The 21,663-nt window shown below is 38.8% G+C and overlaps 1 protein-coding gene across 6 annotated transcripts in view; it reads right to left on the bottom strand.

Moving 5' to 3' along the window:
* Positions 1 to 4,197: 4,197 nt before the first annotated feature.
* Positions 4,198 to 21,663, bottom strand: part of Mkln1 (muskelin 1) — a 315,449-nt gene continuing 297,983 nt past the window's right edge. For all 6 annotated transcript variants that reach the window (XM_036182846.1, XM_036182847.1, XM_036182848.1 and 3 more), the window contains 3 exons: positions 18,328 to 18,430; positions 12,563 to 12,617; positions 4,198 to 4,550 (listed from right to left, as the gene is read on the bottom strand). In XM_036182846.1, the coding sequence (XP_036038739.1) occupies positions 4,429 to 4,550; positions 12,563 to 12,617; positions 18,328 to 18,430 (280 nt within the window). In that variant the 3' untranslated portion in view covers positions 4,198 to 4,428. The remainder of the gene's footprint in view (positions 4,551 to 12,562; positions 12,618 to 18,327; positions 18,431 to 21,663) is intronic.

Raw genomic sequence — 21,663 nt, forward strand, 5'->3', positions numbered from 1 at the left:
CGCAAATGCTGGGATTAAAGGTATGCACCACAATGCTAAAAGCCAATGATTAGCACAAATTTCAACTTCAACAGAAAATCAGTGCTACCGATGGAGATAGAAGCAGGAAAATAGTTGGGTAAAAATACAACAAGAAGAAAGGGCGAGAGCAGAAGTCAAGTGTGGGGGCACACTGGTCTCCATGAGCTAGCTTTCTTTTAGAACCTGTATTCTGCCAACAGTTCTATGACAACTGTCCCTACTCCCAGGAAAAGAAGCTAGACCACGTTTCTTAGTGAAAGTTGCCATTGAAATGATCACTACCCCAAATGAAAATGGCACACGCACTTTATAGCAATATCTAAATGTTATTACTTCTTTACCAATATACATTTTTAATCTCATTACTCTCTTATCAGAAACAGAAGCATGTATGATTTACAATGACTTGACTTTTTTTTAAAGCAGTACAATAGTTCTAAACAGTGCCATAGAAAAAAATCTAAGAAGTAATGAATATAATTAAACTAGCCAAGGAAAATAAATGCAAACACAATTCACAGTAATTGGTGAGTAGAATGAATTTACGGTTAAAAAGTCATCTAGAAATAAAATCTGAGATAGCATTTATTAAGAAAACAAGAGCATTGGTGATGAAATCAATAGACTGCAGTCACTCCACCCCACAAATAAGCAAACTATTCATGTCACTCATGTGTACTGGTCAGCTCCATGTAATTTCAACAAATGGGGGAACTCTGACCTTCAACTGACACACCTATATCGAGAAGATTTTATATTATATATTTTATATATATATACCTGACATATACTAGAAGCTTTGGATAGCCAAGCCATTTCAACATTAAGACAAATTACAGAGACTAAACCCACAGTCAAAAACCACATATAAAAATTAGTATTATTTGCCTAATACAGAAAACAAAACTTGCATTAAAGAGCCCAACAACTTAATCTGTAAATATTGTCATATACAGACCTCTATGACATATCTCCAGCAACTAAAGATTTTTTTCTTGTAGAGCCTGCACATCCTAAACCACAGACTAGCTAAAATTTGGTGAAAATTCAAGCAAGAGTTTCTGCAAAGGGATGAGACTGTAGATGAGCAAGGGTTTTTAAAAAGCAAGTGTTAGGAAGGGCATTTTTAAAGAGCTTTATGACTTTGTCTACAGTGCACACTATCAAACCAGAATTCCCAACTGTCATAAAATAGCTAGGGATTTCACACTGTTTCACTCAGGAAATAAATGACTCACAATTATCTAACAAAACAAAATAATTCCTTTATATATATATATATAATTACCATGAAATTTAACTCTGAGATTAGTAATCAGGAACACTCTTTTAAGTGCTTCTTGACTTACTAAACAACAATCTCAATCTCTCACTAAATGGTTAAATTCCTCAGCTAGCTTTTATCTGTATGGACTTTAAGCCTACTTTGTCCTGTGAAGCTGTTACTGTGTACTTCTGTAAAACACTTTTAAGGCAGATGTGGAGAGCCAGTGGAGTGACTAGTGGCCAGCACTCACACACAGAACACACATTGCACTCAATACAGCTTTATAAACAAACACAGCACTGGCCTTAAACCTACACACTTTTCTACATAAGCCAATGACTTCATTCCCAATGCTTTCTCCTTTTACTCTCTGGACACAGAATGGGCAGTTTTAGCAGAAATGGAAACCGTATCAAAAAAGGTGACTTTGATAAAGGTTAATACTGTCTGTCAGCTTTAATGACACAGAGGTGGGAATCCAATTCTAAATGACTCTGTGTGTGTAAAAACACAACATAACTGAATCTAACAAGCTGGTGGCCAAGTAAGGTCTCCTGCTATTTCATAAATAAAACACAAATGCACTGTCAAGTGACTTGCAGTTCAAATTCTTACAGAATACAAGGGTGACAGTAGCATCAGGCATCTACAGCTTATTTCTGACTGAAAGCCACATATTCTGCTAGAAAAAGAGAGATGGAGGTGAGGCTGAAACCCGGGAGATTAAGTCAAGGGAACAGTTTCCAACTAACACGTCTAAAGCTAAGTGTTTTAATTTGGGACTAAGCTAGAACATGAAACTTTAAGTAGTAAAGCACATGTATTTGGTTACTTAAATACTAACTTTATTGTATAAATTATAATATTCTGCTGTTGCTCCTTAGTAAATAAATAACTGTACAATTTCTCAATCTGGGTTCTGATATGAAATATTGTGAGCAACATGTCAGTCTTGGTCCTGGACACAGAAAGGCCTACACTTTCTGAAGCTGTCACTGGCAGTGCCCCCACTAAACCCCAAGGCACAGATTCTAACCTGATCTAGCCAGCCCTGTCAGTGACCTCCTCAGTCAGTGAGAGATTTCACTCAGGCAACACTCAGTGCTTTCCTAGGACTCAACCACTTAAACATGGTTGTGAAAATTAAAAACTCAAACAAAATAAAAGCGAGGAAAGATGGAATTAAAGCAGGCATGATAGAAACAGAAAAAAAGCAGTTACAAGGAAAAAAAGAATCACCGAGGTCAAGAAATAAATTTCATCCAAGTAATCGAGTCTGAGGAACTGATGGAAAAGCGTGGGTGGGGTGGGGAGCCAAGGAGAGCATGAGTATGAAAAGGTGGCAGGCAGCAGAATTCCATTTGGTTGTATTGTCAAGGTGCTCAGCTACAGCTCTTATATTTTGGCAACTTCCAGTTCAGGTTCCTTTGTCAACTACTGATTTGCATCTGTCTTTGAAAAATGAGATCCATCAGGCTACACTATTAGTGATACAGTTTATGCTCTTGGCTGTTACTCAGGAGAATCACTTTAAGAAACTGCAAGTCTTTGAATATTACTCAAATGTACAGTTAACTGATTATTCTGGATTTATACAATTTGATACCTGCTAAACTATACATCATATTTTTCACAAGATAAGGTATTGACTAACATGTTTAATAAATTACTACTGATTGCTTTGGGATGCTTGTAAAGCTAAAAAAGCCACAATTCAATCCTACAACTGGCAAAAATACATTCCTGTTCATCTCAACAGGCAAAAATATACTCCCATTCATCCTCAAAAGTAAAACCATAAAGTAAAGACAGAGGAAAAAGACATATCAAAGTCTCATTCCTATACAGACACTTTTTGAAAGTACAGGTCAATTTCACAGTCACTCACTCTTAACAGCTGGCATGTGGATATTATAGGTTCCGCTTTCAACATGGTAGGTTACCAGCTGCAGATGGCACACGTTCAGCAGGTTTCTCATGCAACATTCCACAACACCTAATAGGAAGGTATGCTCCTCTGTTCCTGCATACACAAGAATGGAACCATTCGTTGTACTTTTCTGTCTAGTGAAAAACAGTATTTTTTTCCCTTTTGTCTATTTAAAAAAGCCTGGTCCACATGCTTACTGAAATGCCTGTCAGTTGTGTGCCAAAGGACAACCACAAACCACTACTGTTCAAAAACGCAGGGAAACACACAGAAAAAAATGCAAGCACAGCTTTGGAACCCATTTCCCCAGATAAAACTGCAACAAAAAGAGAGCTCCGAGGAGAATGAGAGCATGGGTTCTGTAGAACTCGGCCAGGAGAGTCCTTTCCTCCCCAATCCCTACAAAGCTATCAGTGAAAACGGTCATCAGGACAGGACCTCTCCTGCTGGTCACCTGTGGGGAACCTCTTCAAGTTTCGGGATGATAGCCTTGGTTTCAGGTTTTTGTGATTTGAAGCCAATGGCTACTGTAATAGCCACTACAAAATATCAATTCAGAAATGCCAATTTAGATCAGGTGTCTGGGTCAGTCTTGAGTTTTGCTTTTTGGTTTTATGGCAAAAAGTATAAACTGAAGCCCTCTAACATCTCGTTTACTATAATATAAGAAAAGTCAACCAGTTCCACATATCAGCTTACCATACAACAACTGACCCACAGAAAAATGCACCTGCTAAGAATGAAGAAGTAAGCCAGTGACACACTTACAACAGTTGTGATGTGAGGGAAAGTAAAAGGAAGAGAGGAGACAAGGGGACAAAGGCCAACAACCCAACAGCAAACCCCACTCCCACAGCACCGAGTCTGCTAACAGTGCGGCTTTCCTAACCACAGATAAACTTGGAAAACTGGAAAGCAGAAAAGAGTCATTTTCATTAACACTTGTTAATTCTTAAAAGCTAAAGAAAGATATGCATAATTAAATGGGAAGTATATCAATTTCACTTTATTAGCCTAATGCAGGAATATGAGGAAAAGGGGATTGAGGTCAGGTACGAAGGAGAGGGTTAAAACTTGTGATAATAAGGATCCTTCAAAACTCTGATGCAGTCCTCAGTTACTGCGACGTCACCTCTGCCCACGCAAACACGGAACTCCGACTCCAGTCTCCACTTCTGAGCCTAGCAATTCCTCAACTTGACTCCTCAGTTCACAGTGTGATGAGGTCTACCAGATTGCCTTTAGGAGGAGTCATGCTGTCGGGAAAGAAATTTACTAGGGTGTCAAAGAGCCGAGTTCTTTGAGCATAGGTGTGATCCACATCTGAAAAGCCTGGTGAAGAAAGGAAAACAAATTTATATATTATTTCAAAAATTCAAAACAAAACAGAAAAGTTAATGTGACCAGCATCATGCACAACGGGAAAATAAAAATCAAGACAGGATTCAAAACTAGCTAAACTCTAACAACGTGATCCTGGTTCTACCAGCTCACAACATCTACAATACTGGTTCTTGACCTTCCAAATGCTGTGACCCTTTAATAGTTTCTCATGGTGTGGTGACCCCCAATCATAAAATTACTTCGTTGCTACTTCATAACTATAATTTTGCTACTGTTATGAAATGTAATGTCAGTATCTGTGTTTTCTGATGGTTGTAGGCAAACTCTGAGGAAGGGTTATGATCCACAGGTTGAGAACCACTGCCCTGGGGGTAGATGCAGCAGGTTCGACTAGGCATTATCAGCCTCCTTGGTGTCCACCACCCATTTCCTCACAGATGTACATCTGTGAAATCCTGTTTACTTCACAGACATCTGTACAGATTAAATGCAACTACAACACCTAGCAGAAAGATTGTTACTTCAGTACTTATTAATACTGATTTCTCATCTCTCCTTTGCTAAATTATTACTCTACTACTTAATTGAGGAAATTCCAGTCCTCTACCTCTTCAGTGCTTCTGTCCCAGTAATGTTTTTGGTAAAGAAATATAACAAAAATTGTAACGAAGAGATCTTCAGGAAAGCAGGCTACAATCAGCAAGGTCTTTAGAGGTGGAAGTACTGCCAGAGGACTGAGTGAAAACACAGACAACCAAGGGAAAGAAGTCCATGTACTCCAGCCCATAAGGTACCTCAAATGCCATTATGGTGCTGTGTGACAGGTTCCATACTGAGCATATTTAATGAGAATAACCAAGTACTTTTATGCAAATAAGTACCAGAGAGTAATAGACATTTTTAAAAGACAGAGTTTATTAATGTAAAGGATCTTCCCTATATTTACATCTAGTAACATTTAATTTTCAAGTTCACACCAGCCAATGCCCCATTTTGGGAAGTTTGTATAATGATCTCAGTTGCTTCAGACTTCTAACATACAAATTAAATGCTTATACGATCAATGATTTTCCTATTACTGAATGGCTAGCTGGGACCATCAGAGAAAGAACCATGGCTGTGATAGTTCAGGGAAAACACAAATTGGACTGATTCCACTCAACAGTTTTAGATCCAATTTGTTTTAATCTTGTAAAGAATAGAAATAGAACATAACACTGTCAAGGTTACCAGCTTCCTGGAAGGAAATAAACAATGCCATGAGAATAGTTCATTCCTTTTTATTTTAAAAAATTATTATTATTGGTATTTTTAAGTTTGCAGGGGAAAATGTTTCTTCCTTTGAGCTTAGCTTAACAAAGCTTACTATCATATCATAGACATGAATAGAAGGAAATACTGCAAAATACTAACAAAGCTTATTTGTGAAGGTGAGATTATAACCCTTTCTCATCATTATTCTTTTCTGAATTTTTCCAATTGCTTTACTTTCAAACACTGCAAAAACACAAAGGTTTCGAAAGTCCAATGACTATTCATCCAGGACCTTCACTTTGAAGAGTCTGCTGTTAGTGTCTTGCCTGACATGTCCTTATTGAGGACATAGACATGCCCAACTCATCATCTTTTTGTGGAAGCACCTGTGGGTACTTGTACACCCTCACTCTGGAATTACTAAACTCATTTCAACTAAGAACAGAACATCCGTCCACTCATAGGACCCACCACCCCCTCCTCTTCTGTCCCTGCCCCACTCTACACATATCCATCTCCTGTGGTTAAGGAATAAAGCCAGGACCTTCCTTGCACATGGCAAGTGTTCTGCCACTGAGCTATATCTTAATGCTCACTCTATATAAATTTGGAAAACTTAAATTAATGTTTTAACAATCTTTTTATTATTCATTTATCCCTAAGCAAAAACCTGACCTGAGATCACACTCTATTTGGATTTGAAGTCTCTTTGATCTGAATCAAATCTGCAGCTTCTGCAGCTTCTAATGGCACAGACGATTTTTAAAGTACATAGAAAAGTTGTATAGTGTGTGTTAAATTTGGGTTTGTTTTGAAAGCTCTAAGATAGACACTGGTTTGTGCAGTCCTTGGTAGAATACTAAAGAAGTGATACTGTGTCCTCAGGGCATCATCTCAGAAAGCACATAGTTATCAGTTTGGACCGCTATCAATGATATTAACTTTGGTCATAAGGTTAACTCAGCCTATGCCCAATTTCTCTACTAAAGTTTTATTCCTATTTCTGAAATTAATAAACTGCTACTTGGGAAATTGTTTGGCATAGCACAAATACCTTGTTTCTCAAAACACCAAAACCCAGTGATGAGTAGTCACTGATGGTTCTGACTGAAAGAGCAGTTCTATAAAGCATTGTGGTTTTCCTAGTTGTGATTCCTTCCATATAGCTGCTAACTGGAATTCTGCTATAAAGACATCTCTCTCTCTCTGTCTCTCTCTCTCTCTCTCTGTCTCTCTCTCCCTCTCTCTCTCTCTCTCTCTCTCTCTCTCTCTCTCCCTCCCTCCCTCCCTCCCTCCCTCCCTCCCTCCCTCCCTTTCTCTCTCTCTCGCTTTTTCAAGACAAGATTTTACTATGTATCCCTGGATGTCTTGGATCTCACTCTGTAGACCAGGCTGGCCTTGAACTCAGAGATCCACTGCCTCTGCTTCCCAAGTGGTGAGATGAAAGGTGTGCACCGCTATGCCCAACTATAAAGATCTCCTCTTGCCTTCCTTTTTAGATTTATCTGTTTGGATCAATATGTACTCCTGAACTTTTCTCTTATTCAATGTTAAACTCATCACTGTCACCATTCACTTTGATATTCACATCATCTCAGATTTAACCAGTGAGAAATATACCCACCAATTTTTGAGCATTTCTTTACTTTCCCATACAATAAGATTTCAAACTCATTCTTATACAGCTCTGAAGTCAGTCATTTCTCAAAAAAGGCATAATTCTTTGTAGTAGCAAATTATTTGAGAAATCCAAAATCAGTTACACTATCTGTCAACATATCATTTCTAGGCCTGGACATGGAACTCCACCCTTAGAATCAGTTAAGAGAGTTAGTAGTTTAATAAGATCTCACAGACAGTGGGTGAGGAGACTCTAAAGTCTATCTACTTAGTCTCATTGCATTTAACTGAGCGTGTAGGACAACATGCTATACTCATCTTGTCCTCAAAAGTATCTTCACTTTGATCACTAATAAGGAAATCAAAACTTACACTACTATTGGACTATAGAGGGTCCTTAGAATTCTTTCATAAAGACCCAGCAGATATAGCACAGTTTCATAAAAATATTTCAAAGCCACACAATTAAATATGTTGTATAGTATGTTTTTACACTATGTAACAAAAGCAGCACATTCAAATCCATATGCTTATATATGTGTATTAATATAAAATCTTGATTAAAGATTCTATATTTACAAAGTCACCTCATCACTGAAATTTATTTGTAATCCCACAATCAAAACTTGGGCACTATTGTGACTATTTATAGACAAGTGCAGAATGGCAGAATATTTGCGTTGCCAGAAGCACATCCCCAGTAAAGTCTGCCTTCTTGTTTCGGATCTCCGATCATACAGCTGTTATTTCATGTTCTGTTTGGAGCCACATTTTTCAAATTCTGTGCTGTTTGATGGTGACCCCACCATTTAAAGTGGCCTGGAGCTGCAGGCTAGTGTTTCTGAGAGTAAGCTGTGATGTGGCTTTCAGAGACAACAGGCTAAACAAGCTTCATTCAGGCAGGGACTTTGGTCCTCCTGACCATGAGTTCAATGTGAATGAATAAATAATGTATTAAATAAGGAGGCGTTAAACAGAAATACCCAAGAATCAATGTTATGCAGTGATCTGTTGAAGGGGCTCAGAAACTTAATTCTCTGAGTTTCCCACAAGAGCAGTGATTCACCTTCACTAATTACCACTGTGGTTATAAAACATAATTATCTGAATAATCAGTATCAATTATATCAACATGTCTCTTTACAAGGCAGTGCTGGGTAAAGATACACCAGGTAGAGCAGACTGGGAAGCTGTGTAAGGAGAAACTTATACTTCATCTGAGTAACATTTGTTTGCCTGTTTGTTTCGATACATGTAAAGGGACAGGATCCAGGACACTCTGTGATCCAAAACTAAGACTGAAATCACAGTGGCTGCAGAGAAAGGTGGTGCTGATGTCACCCTCATGTTCCTCTCACTTCTGCTGCACTGTACTAACCAGGACTGAAGACAATGACTACTCTAAAGACGCGAGGATGTACTAGGAGTCAGCTTTGTTTATACCCCGAGGAAACAAGTTGTTCTTGACAAAATATGTCCTCTGGCAGAGAGTACGGAAGAACAGAAGAAAGGAATTAAGCTAAATGGTAAAATATTTGCTGACACAGTCTTAACCTATTTAATCACTGTTAAGAAATTCTTGTTTTAGTGGCTAAACATTAGCCAGGACAGGTTAGTGTTACCCGCCAGTAAGTAAAATAATGGCTCTGGGCTGTGGTATCTGGACACATTAAGGCCAAATTCTTTTAAATCGATGGTAGGCTCACAATGTGTTTATCACTATGCCTGCTTCGAAGGATAAAATTCTGAAAGGCGTGAGCTCTCTAGCAGGGTTTGTACCTAGGACAGGGCTGCAAGGTTTTGTACCCTAAAGACATATCCACTAGAATGATAGTGCCTGCTAATCTAGCCAGTGGAGTCCAATGTACTTGGGAGTTAAGGACTGCTGGTTTTCTGTTTTTTCCTTTCTGTTTCCTAACTTACCACAATGATCTGAAGCTATTCTGGAGTTAGAAATGAAAACCAGAGTTGCCTGAATCCTTAAAGAAGCCTCAGTTACTTGTTATAGAAAAGGAAAGGCAAAAAAAATCCCAAGGAACATTGCTGTTCTTTCCCATCCCAGGGAGTAGCACCAGAATCACACAATTTATGTTTGTTTTTTTCTTCCAAGAATCACTCCTCTTCAGCAGACAAAAGGACAACCAATGAAGAAAGCAAACCAGTACCACCAAGGGCTCATCTGATTCCAAAGAAAAGAGCAATATTTGTATGTGCACCCTGCTGTACAACTCTTGGGCAAATACCAACAGCACTGGCATCAACAGGGTTGGTGTGTACTCATGTAAAATTACATTTCACAATGCCAAGTACAGAACTAGAGTTTCTCATGTTTCAGGGATTACTCTTTGAGGCCAAAGAATCATTGAGTCCAAGCCCAGTGTAGAACTTAAAAAGTATAATGCTGACAAAAGACTGAAGCTACCTATCATAAATTGTTCTAATAAAAATATCCTTCTGGAACTTCTATTATAGACTTAGCAGACTTATTTTTATGATAGCCTAGTTTAGCTGCTGTGTGTGTGTGTGTGTGTGTGTGTGTGTGTGTGTGTGTGTGCGTGCACGAACTTAATGTTTAAATCAGCATGGAAAGTAACAGGTCTCCTCTGGGTGTTTTCATACAGTCTTGGCTTTAGGTGATGGTCACTCCTCTCGTGCATCTTCTTGCCCATGTTCCCAGAATCCCCCCTTCAACTCTTACATCACCTGTTCTCTTACTCCCCACCCCCTCCTCCTCCCACAGCTCTTTTACAGTGTTCTGGCCTCTCCCCACACTCACTCCCCCATAATAAACACATGGAATTGGAAAGCTAGGATGTGTGCATGACAAACACAGTGTTTGTCACCTCACTGCAACATTTTCTAGTTCCACCCATTTTCCTGCAAATCTCATTTTTCTTTATGATTAAAATTCCATGTATGAATGTACCACACTTTCATTATCTAATGAGGGCTATTGGGGTCCTGCCCCTCAATAGCCTCCACCCAGAGTTCCAGAAGAGATGTTACTGGTGGTGGATTAATCTGCAGGGTTCACTAATAAATCTACATACACGAAACTCTTTGGTCTATACACTTGATTCTTCTGAGTCAGTTCTCTCTACACAATTCTTTCCTGTTCTTATGTTCAGCTCCTCTCTGTCCCTTCTCTTCCTGTCCTGTCCTAGTTCGAGGCTCTTTTTGCCTCGTCCTCATCTTCATCTTCACTTCTCTCCATCTTGGTTCCTTCCCCTTCCGCTCCCACAACCAGAGGCAGACCTACCAGCAGCCTGACTCACAATCCAATGCTAGGCTTCCAAGGTCCCCACAAGAGCAGTGAGAGCCAGCTTCATTTGCAACACAAAGGGGGAGTGAATAGAGGAGGTGGGGTTAGATAAGGCCTGGAATAAGTCAGAAAGGGAATTTATGTGCTCAAAATATATTCTTATAAATGGTTAGGTGAAACATTACATACGAGCCTATTATCAATGTGCTGAAACTACAATCTTACAGGTGGTTAGGAAAAGAAGTCTATAAGTCACTAGAATAAAACTGCCTCTATTTTCCTATGCTGCCATATACTGGCAGGGTGGGGTAACTGCTTGGAGCTAGGAAACCTGCCTGACAGCTACATTGTACCTGGTATACAAAAAACCATTCTGTTTGAGTCAATTGCTCTGGAATGCCATTTGGGCTGTGAGAGAAAGGAGTGTCTGAGCTTCATCTGCACAAGAAACAAAGCAATGCACCTAAGTTCACCTGTCTCCTAGGCCTAGGATGCTGAGAAGAATTTCAGGTAAAATAAACTGTTAAAAGTTCTTGGGGGAAGTTAAGAGCACACATGAAATTCATAGCAGGAACAGTTGATACGTTAAAAACAGAATAACACCAAATATTCCTTGAGATTTAGGTTCCTCTGGAAGAATGACTTGATTTTTTCCAGGTATAGCTTTTCATATTCAGCTGCATTCTTACTACAATCCTGGAACTGTTAACAATCACCTATTCATCTGTTGATAGGCATTTAAGGTGATTCCATTTCCCTTCGAACAGAGCAGCAATGAAAAAGGATGTGCAAGTCTTTCTGTGGTGGGATACAGAATCCTCTGGGTCCATGTCCAGAATGACATAGCTGGGTAATATTATAGTTCTATTTTTAGCTTTTGAGAAGCCTCCACACTGGTTTCCACAACTGCTGCACCAGTTTACACCCCGCCAATACTGAACCAATACTGAAAAAGATCTCCTTTGCCAGAGTTTGTTTTTGTTTCCTTGAGGACAGCCATGCTCAAGACTGCAGTGAAATGAAGTCTCTAAGCAGCTCTAGTTTGTACTGTTCTACGGCTAACTATATTGAAATCTTTTAAAAACATTTTTGGGCCATTTGCATCTCTTCTTTTGAGAACTGTGTGTTTAGTTCATTGGCCCCATTACTGATTGGCATGATTAATTCATTCACATGGGCTTTTGTGTATGTGTACCAGTTCTTTATATATTCTAGTTGCCTAAAGTACAGCTGGTAAAGATTTTCAGTTTACTATGTTGATAGTATTTTGCTATGCAAAGGCTATTTCATGTAATCAATTTTCAATTCTTGTGACCATTTCTTATGCTATTGGAATTCTATAACTTTAGTTACTTTAATCATCCATTAATACCACTCAATTCCTAGCACCACATTTTTTCAAGTAATTTATTAATAGTAAATAAGAATACTTCTTAAAGAAGACTAATATCCATATCTGAGAATTTTGAGGGGAAAAAATCTTAAAGGAACTTGAGTTAATTTATCCACAATTAACAATTTTCATTTCTAAAGAAAGATAATTTACTTTCAAAACATTTCATCCCCTCCCCATTTACACATCCCCACCCCCTGACACCACACCACTCCCTGAAGAACAGAGAGAAAACAGCCCACCCCTCAAGGGTTGATTCCAGAGCAGTGCTACAAAGATCAGTTTATCTGACCATGATTCTGCTGCGCGGCTTGCATCAAGCGGCACATGAACTGAACGCTGCAGGCAGGAACGGCTAGATGATGCCTGAGAAACAACTATCAGAAATCGCATATACTTACTTGAATGTTCCACATGAGACACTGAAATCTAAACAAATGTTAGCACAAGATAAACTGCTGGCACACTTACCTAGAGCTGTGAAATCTGAGCCAGATTTGAACAGAGCTGAGGCTAAGAGTTGAAACTGTAAAGAAATACAAATGCAAATTAGGCTGACACACTTAAGAAAAATAACTTTGTGACTTTTCATTTGTTATAACCTCTGTTTTTATGCATTCATTGCACAGATCCAATCACCAAATGTTGCCAACAACCCCAGGCCCCGCCAGCACCATTTAGATTAAAAGAAAACAATAACATACTGATTTTTCCTTTTTATTTTTTGAAACGAAGTTTTCATTGTATAGCCCAGACTATGAACTATGAACTCATATTCCTATCTCAACTTCCTTGGATGTCTTTAATTTTCAGATAATGTTTACACACTAATATTTTATAAGGCCCAATTGTCTTTTAGAAGTCTGAAATGGGACAAATATTCTAGACTTATCTATCTTTTAAAAATAATAATAATATTATTATTATTTTACTATTTTATGTGTATAGATGTTTTGGTTGTATGCCAGTTTGTATACTATGTGAGTGCCTGATGCCAATGGAGACCAGAAGAGGATGTTAGATGCCCTGGAACTGGAGTTACATATAGTTGTGAACCACCATGTGGGTGTTGGGAATTGAACCCTGGTCCTTTGGAAGAGAAGCTAGTGCTCTTAACTGCTGGTAGTAATCTCCTCAGTAGTAATCTATATATATATTTGCTCATAGTATCTTTGGTTACCTCTCACAGCAGAATTACAATGGATTCACACAAACATCCAGGAATTTGTATGATTTCTGAGAGTTTATGTTTCTTAAATGATTAATAGAATTACTGATAGACACTGGAGTTAGAGTAATTGCTAAAACATTTTTAATTACAAATTCAACTATGTAGTAAATATGGGATTCTTTAAGATATCTTATTTTGGGCATTGGACAGATGGCTCAGGGTTAAGAGGACTGGTTGCTCTTTCAGAGGTCCTGAGTTCAATTCCCAGAAACCACACAGTGGCTCATAACTATCTATAATAGGATCTTCTGGTGTGCAGGTATACATGTAGAGCACTCATACATAAAATATAAATTAAAAAAAATTTTTTAAAAAAGATCTATTTCTTCTTAAGTCAATTTTGGTAAATTACACCTTTAAGGACTCTTCTGTCCACTACATTAAGCTCCTCAATATGCTGATAAGGTTTTTATTGTATCTTTTAGTTACTCTTTTCATGTTGCTGGGGTTCTAGTGACTTTCCTTTTTCATGCTGGGTTGATTGTAAAGAAAATGGCACCCAAAGGGAGTGGCACTATTGGGGGTGTGGTGTGTTGGAGGAAGTGTGTCATTGAGGGGGCGGGCTTTGAGGTTTCTTTTTGTCAAGCTTCCCCCAGTGTGACAGTCAGTTGACTTCCTGTTGTCTGTAAGATGTAGGACTCTCAGTCCAGCACCGTGTCTGCCTGCACGCTGCCATGCTCCCCATCATGATGATAATGGACTGAACCTCTGAAACTGTAAACAAGCCACCCCAATTAAATGTTTTCTTTGGCAGAGTTGCTGTGGTCATGGTGTCTCTTCATAACAATAAAAATCCTAACTAAGACAAATGTGATGCTGACAGTTTATGTTTTCATTTTTCCCATCACGAATCTTGATAAGAGGTTATCCATTTTATTTACTTTTTCAAAGAACCACCATTATATTTTATTTTTTATCGCATATTTCCTATTTCACTAATGTTCTATTTTATCTTGAGTTTTTCTTTTTCTTTTCTAACTCCTAAAATGAAAAATAAACACTGATTCCTTATGGAGAAGTTTAAGAGAAATCTGTTCTTCTAACAAACTGACATATAAGTTGAACTGGTATTTACTATAATATAATTTTAATAGATACCAAATTGTATTACAGTCCTCTTTCCCAAGTTTCTCAAATGTCCAACTGCAACCTAAACACAGCAAGCTGGTTGTCTCACAGGCATTTCAAATTGGACACATGTCAACTAGGCTCCTAATCTCAGTCAGGAGCCTTACTGAGTCCAGAGGAAAAGCAACTTTCAGCTCACTTCTTCTAAACTACATTTAAGTTACCAATCACATGTCCATTCTCTTCACTTCTTACCACCCTACTGTGATCTGAACTACCACAGCTTAGGGTTCAGATTTCTGCCACTTCTCTCATGGGTCTTCCTGCCTCTATCCTTGTTCCCTTTTGGTCTTTCTTCAATACAGTAGTCAGAGTGGTCTAATTAAATACAGAGAGCTTATCGTTCCCATGCACTATATCTGGAACTGAATCCTTCATCATTCAAAGTAAAAGCTAAGGCTTATGAAGCCATGCATAGTCTGCTTTCCTAGTCTCTGTGTGCACCTCTCTAGCCTCATTTCACACTTTCCCTATCCTTCTTCCTTCTCCACTTCAGTTAGCATGGGCCCCTTACCATCCTCCTAAACCATGCCAGAGTGCTCCCATAACCCCAAGCATCTCTGTTCCAGCTGTCAGAAAATTATCTTCACTACACTATCTCTTCAGAGAACTCCCTTATATTCTTCAAGTCTGTGTGCAAATCTGATTTCTTTTGAGGCCTATTATGATGAACCCATTTAAGACTTCAACTGCCCCAATTCTTACCCTTATAAATTATGATCTCCTTTAGGCCCAATTCCCTGCCACTGGCTTTTTGACACAAGGTCTTATGTAGCTTAGGCTGGCCTTGAACTCACTGTGTTGCTGAGGACATTCTGGAATGCCATATCCTCCTGCCTTCACCTTCCAAGTCCTGAGGCTTCAGGTGTGGGCCCTATGCTGTTCCTTTACTTTTCTTACATTACATTAGCTTCCACACTATTAACCGAATTATAACGGACTATTTAGTTTGCTGACTTACTCTATCTATTATCTCCTTAGCACCTGTATCTATTAGCACCTTCTAAACAAGGATCATTCCATTTATAAACTTATTTCCTATGCGAAGAATGCCTGGCTGAGTAAGGAATCAATACACAGCTATTAAATGAATGAGAGCAATATTTTGTAAACATAAAAGAATTGTATAATTAGTACAGAATGTGGTCTATTAGTTGAAAACTTGTTTTCCCTACTCCTCTATTATAGTATCTTTTCTGAAAATGATAGGCTTGATTTTGGTATTTTTTTCTCAAGCATTTTTATTAGCATATATTAATTACACATAACATGTTTCAACATAACATTTTCATCCATGTATAGTATTTAATCTATATATACCTAACTTTTCTAGGTCCCCTCTCACTACCAGCTGATCCTGTTTTTCTTTTCATGATTTTTGTTTTATTTTGTGGGCCTTTGCTTCTTGTTCTTTGGTGGTTGTTTCTGAACTACTATATATTTTATTAGTTTGAACAAACAAACAAACAAACAAAAAAACAGGATCCTGATGGGATTCTTTACAAAAGTATAGGCTCAATTTCATTTTTTATAAAGTTTATTAAAAGTTCATCCCCAATTCCAAACCAACACTTGAGAAAGTGAAGACAACAAAGAACCGTGCTTTGATTTACAATGGTAGGTAACTATCACTGTCCTAATACTAGTTATAATACAATGATGAAGACTACGATAATTTCCACATCTATTCAAACATAAAATACTTTTGGTTACTGAGAAGTTAATTTAAATAATGAGAAACTGAGTAAAGCATACAAACAGGAAAAAAAAAAAAAAGAATCCAGACTGTTGGATTAAAAAGTACTTTAAACTACTGCCAGGCGGTGGTGATGCACACTTTTAATCCCAGCACTCAGGAGGCAGAGGCAAGCAAAATCTCTGAGTTCGAGACCAGCCTGGGCTACAGAGCGAGATTCAGGATAGGCACCAAAACTACACAGAGAAATAGTCTCAAAAAAAAGAGTAAGAATTGAAGGTGAGGGTACAGTTTGTGAAGTTTAGAGATGATTCTAATGGTCACAAGCACATACCATCTCACTAACTTCTAGGGCTAAGCAACTCTGTTTAAGCTTTTAGAAAATGCAAAGAAAACCCGCATCATACAAAATGTATGATTCACAGAATATTAGAGCCAGCTACCCATACTTTAAAATGGCTATATCTGAACTTGTAATAGTTCCATGTCCTGATTTTTCCCATTAACTCTAAGAACAAACTGTTTTATTTGACCTTACAGCTCCCACAGCTGACACTATTTACTCTGAAACATTTTGTTTTGATCTGTTTTGTTTTTGTTTTTTTTTTTTAAAAAAGAAGAAAATAAGTATGTCCAGTTATGGCCATTTTATATAGAACATGGAGAAAATACAAAGAAATTGATTTAGCATTCTCAATGCATGGTACAACAAAATGTCCATTAATGTATTTTCACAACTACATGGTGTAATAAATCATGGCAGATTACTAGTTTCTCAGCAAAACTACAGTAATTTTCCACATTTCAAATGGTATCAGGAATCAGGTAAACATTCAAAGAAAAACAACTTCTTGTCCCCTAAACGGAGGGCTTTGCTCATTCTATACCTAAAGAAGAACCACAACCAATACTGAATGAGAAGGACCGAACATATTTTCATGGTAGGCCATGAGAGAGAACTCTGTTTCGGTGTAGAAAACATGCAGGTTTGACTGCCTTAGAAAGACAATGATCCAGCTGGGTGGCGGCAGTGGCGCACCAAAACTACACAGAGAAACCCTGTCTTGAAAAACCAAAACAAGAGACAATGATCCTGATCCTGGTGCAGGAAAGAATCTGACAGGAAATCAAAATCCATGAGGGGGTCAACAAGAAGGGAGAAAAGTGCTCAAAAGAGTCACCAAGGCAAAGCAAGGCGGCCCCGAACAAGGAAGCGGTGTAGGGCAGAGCTTCGAGAGCCCTCAGCACCAGCAGGGAGGAGCAAGGCGTATGGCTGCAGCTCAGACAGAAGCGAAGGGGCAGGAAGAGACTGTAGGGTCCAGTGCAGACACATTCACACACTGGACAGGCACACGTACCCCTAAGAACAGAAACCTTGAACATGTGCTTCTTCCTTGTGGAACAAAATCCTGAGACTTGTTTCTCAGGTTTAGGAACTAGGTGAATGAGGTTAGTAGCCTATAGTCAAGTTATACTGCTAGAAGAAGCCTCTCACAAGTAAATACTGACACTGCAAGTATTCCAACCCCGCCCCCCACTTTCTCCACACAAGAAAGGGAAGTTTTATTCTTCTCTTAAGAGATCTTAACATCAACAGAAGCGCACACTGAACCACTGCATATAAACCTTGATGATCTAAAAAAACTTAAAAAATTTCCTTCATAAATACAGTACTAATGTCTCATTTAAAATTTTATACCCAAAACTTCTTTTTGAATGAATCCAATGTGCCCGCTCAGTTTCTGTTTCTTTTTCTCTTGGATAGAAGGTATTACGAGACACTATGTGACTTAGGTTAGCCTTTAATTAGTGATCCTCCTGCCTCAATCTTCCTAACGTTGACGTGCAGCCATTCAGCACCACACCTGGCTTTGTTCACCACATCTGTTCACTTTTTGTTGTGTTTTGTGTTTTGAGACAAGGTTTCTCTGTGCAGCCCTGGCTGTCCTGGAACTCACTCTGTAGCCCAGGCTGGCCTTGAACTCACAGAGGTCTGCCGGTCTCTGCCTCTTGAGATTAAAGGTATGTGCCACCACGGCTGGCTGCCTGTTGACTTTTTATTTCACCCATTTTTTATTATCCAAGATCAGAGCATCATATTTTCTTCATTTCCTTTAAGCACTCAAACTAGAAAAACATTTAAAAGAATATTCCACTTCTAAACTGTACTGCCATCTTTACCTCTTTTGTCTCTTCTGGGTCTGAATGATCCACAGTTATATAAAGATCATTCTGTAAATACTTCAGAGCACTAAGAGGGTCCATCTGGGCCTTTTCTTCAAACCTAGAAAATACAAAACAAGGGAAACAATTACTTTGAGTTATGAGAAATGCCTTTAAGACTTGAAGAAAGATGCAATAGAAATGCCATGTGGCAGCCAGCTGGGCTGCTAGAAAGTCTGTGACAGCACTTCTTACCTTCCCTACGAACCGTGGTATACAGGTGGGCAAGATGGCTAGTAAACAGGGTCCTTGCCACCTTGTTTAGTGAGCTGAGTTTAATCCGAGAAACTGACTTCCCTAAATTGTTCTCTGTCCTCCACACACACACACTGCAGTGTGTGCACACACCTAACTGTGCACATATACTCACATAACAACTTTAAAAGACCCAATGTGTCACAGCAAAACCAAGTAGATAGAGACTAAAATTGCTTTCTGAGACTAACAGACTAGAATTTCTGATAGTTCTTAACAGTTTGGAAGTTGAAATGAATAAGGCACTTTAAAAAGAATCAATTTTTTTATTAAAAAATTATATGAAGAAGTGATTTGCCTGAACGTATATATGTGAACCCACATGTATGCCTGGTGCCCAGAGAAGCCAGAAGAAGGCACCAGATCCCTTGGAATTTGAATTGCAGACAGTAGTCCAAGTATGGTACTTTTAGTAAGTACCATTAGCACAGGTTAGATTTTTTTTTTTAAAGTGAATATTTACCTTACATTAAAAAAAAAATTCCCTCTTTCCTTTCCTCCCTCCAACCTTTCCCATGATCTCCCACTCCCTCTCAAATTGATGGCCCACTTTTTCTTTGATTATTATTGTTACATATATGCATAAATATATAAATAAGGTTTGCCAGTTTCATTTAGTGCTGCTTATATATGATGTCAGGGCTGACCACACGGCATTAGATAATTAACAGAGTCATCCCTGAAAACACTAATGTTCCCACTCTCAGCATTCCTTAGTTATCTGGCTCTCTGCCTAGGGACAGTACCGTATACCATTTCCCCTTCCCTATGAGCATGCCTACTGGCACTGCCATCGTTCAGTCTTGTTTAGGAAACTATATATTGTTGAGGTATCATGGGTGTCACTTCCTTGTCATTTCTAGGTGAAAATCTCACAGCAGACTTCCTGCTCCTCTGGCTCTTACAATCTTTCCACCCTCTTCCACGATATTCCCTGAGCCAAAGGCAATTGTCTCAAGCTTGATCAGCAGCTTATCAAGTGACTTGGCAGAATCCTTCCCAATAGGGACACTCTTTAAAGGACTCTCTCTTAAGAGAACCAAAAGATGGATATAGAAGGATGTGGTGGTTTGAAAGAAAATGGCCCCCAAAAGGAGTGGCACCACTAGGAGATGTGGCCTTGTTGGAGGAAGTGTGTCACTGTGGAGGTGGGCTTTGAGGTCTCATATATGCTCAAGCCAGGCCAGTGAGACAGTTCACTTCCTGTTGTCTGCATAAGATGTAGAACTCTCAGCTACCTCTCCAGCACCATGTCTGTCTGCATGTCGCCATGTCCCACCATTATCATAATGGACTGAAACTCTGAACTGTAAGTCACCCAATTATATGTTTCCTTTATAAGAGTCGCCTTGGTCATGGTGTCTCTTCACAGCAATAGAATAGTCTATTGGTGAATTAAGACAAAGAACATATAAAAAGCATACACAGAGGAGGGAGTAGGCTGAAGTCATAAAACAGTCAGTCTATCAGCCAGCCTGCCTGCCTGCCTGCTCTGAGGCCTAGGGAAAGCAAAGTCAGAAGAAGCCAGCTGAACAGGAGGACACAATGAAGCAAACAGAACTGTTCTAGCTTCACACACAACTCTGCATTAGGCCTCATTACTAAAATGCAAAGAAGGTACCTTAATGCCTGGGCTATTCCTAAAATAACTGTTTCATCTGAATTATCCTAGGCATACCCCAATCCTCTGCAATGTGAAATAAACTCAAATTTAACTTTCCATTCTATTTAGTTCATTAAGAAATCAATTTACTGAAAGTTATGTCTTCCCTCTTGCTTGTGAGCTTTGTTGTTTCCATCCTGGGCGGCTGCTGCTGCTTCCCCTTCTTCTTCTTTTTTTTTTTTTCATACTTATTTATTATGTATAGTGTTCTGTCTGCATGTCTGCCTACATGCCAAAAGAGGGTACCAGATCTCATTACAGATGGTTGTGAGCCACCATGTGGTTGCTAGGAATTAAACTCAGGATCTTTGGAAGAGTAGCCAGAGTGCTCTTAACTGCTGAGCTATCTCTCCCCATCCTGGGCTTCTTAACATGTAAAAAGTGCTCCTGTAGTCTAGAGTTGTGTTTAACCAGCAGTTCTTCCCTACGGTTAAACATGAATTTAATGCTTTAAGAAGTCTTGCTCCTTTCTACATACAAATCATCATCCAGTTTAGAAGATGAATATTATATGAAAAGTTAATGGTGACACTTTATTTATATCATTGGCTCACAAGATACTTCTTTTCCTCAAAAATCTATATGTTAACTAAATAGAACAAGTAACTTTCCACAAGAAAAACAAAAAGTCATGACCTAGTAGTACAGGGTAGGCACCCATATAATCAAAGACTGTCCAATTAGTATGCCAATTTCTATCAAAATGTGTTAGCTACTTTATAGAAATAAGCTTCTATTCTATATGTAATATAGGAAACACTTAAGTTTGGCTAAAGTTAGCAGAAGAAAAGGTCTCTGTGTTTTCAAACATTTAAAGTAGGCCTCTTATTGTCTGTTTGACAACTGTAATAGATAAATGTTCCTTGACACCTCTTTGTCTTGGATCCATACTCAAACCACCAAAGCTTCTATTTGTAGACCCTTCGCTGTTCAGAAACTGTCTGTTCTCAGCCTCTCCCATGGTGTGCCTCCAGACAATACCAAACATCCTTGTTACTCTCCTCAATCTGCACCTTCTCCCTCTCTGCTGATGACTCAATGATGGAATGTCAGCTCAAGGCATTTCTTCAAACGTTCACAGATGCCTTCCATGTTCCCACACTGAACTTAGCCTTCCCAATGTACAAACTGACCGTTTCTGAAGAATTCAATATGACCGCATACCCTGTTTTTGGTAATTCTGAACGTGTACTCATCTTTGAAAATCTCACAGCTCCTGTTCCTCGGCCTTGCAGAACTTGACCCTCCCTGTTACTGTCACGTCACTCCTTCCACGTCTACACAGTCCTCCTCAAACAATGTAAGCATGGCAACACCTTGAACCTCAGAGCCCTGCCTATTTTCTGGGACATTTCCACCTTAAATAGCTATTTCTT

The sequence above is a fragment of the Onychomys torridus genome, chromosome 3, assembly GCF_903995425.1.
Source record: "Onychomys torridus chromosome 3, mOncTor1.1, whole genome shotgun sequence".
In the NCBI taxonomy this organism is placed as follows: Eukaryota; Metazoa; Chordata; class Mammalia; order Rodentia; family Cricetidae; genus Onychomys; species Onychomys torridus.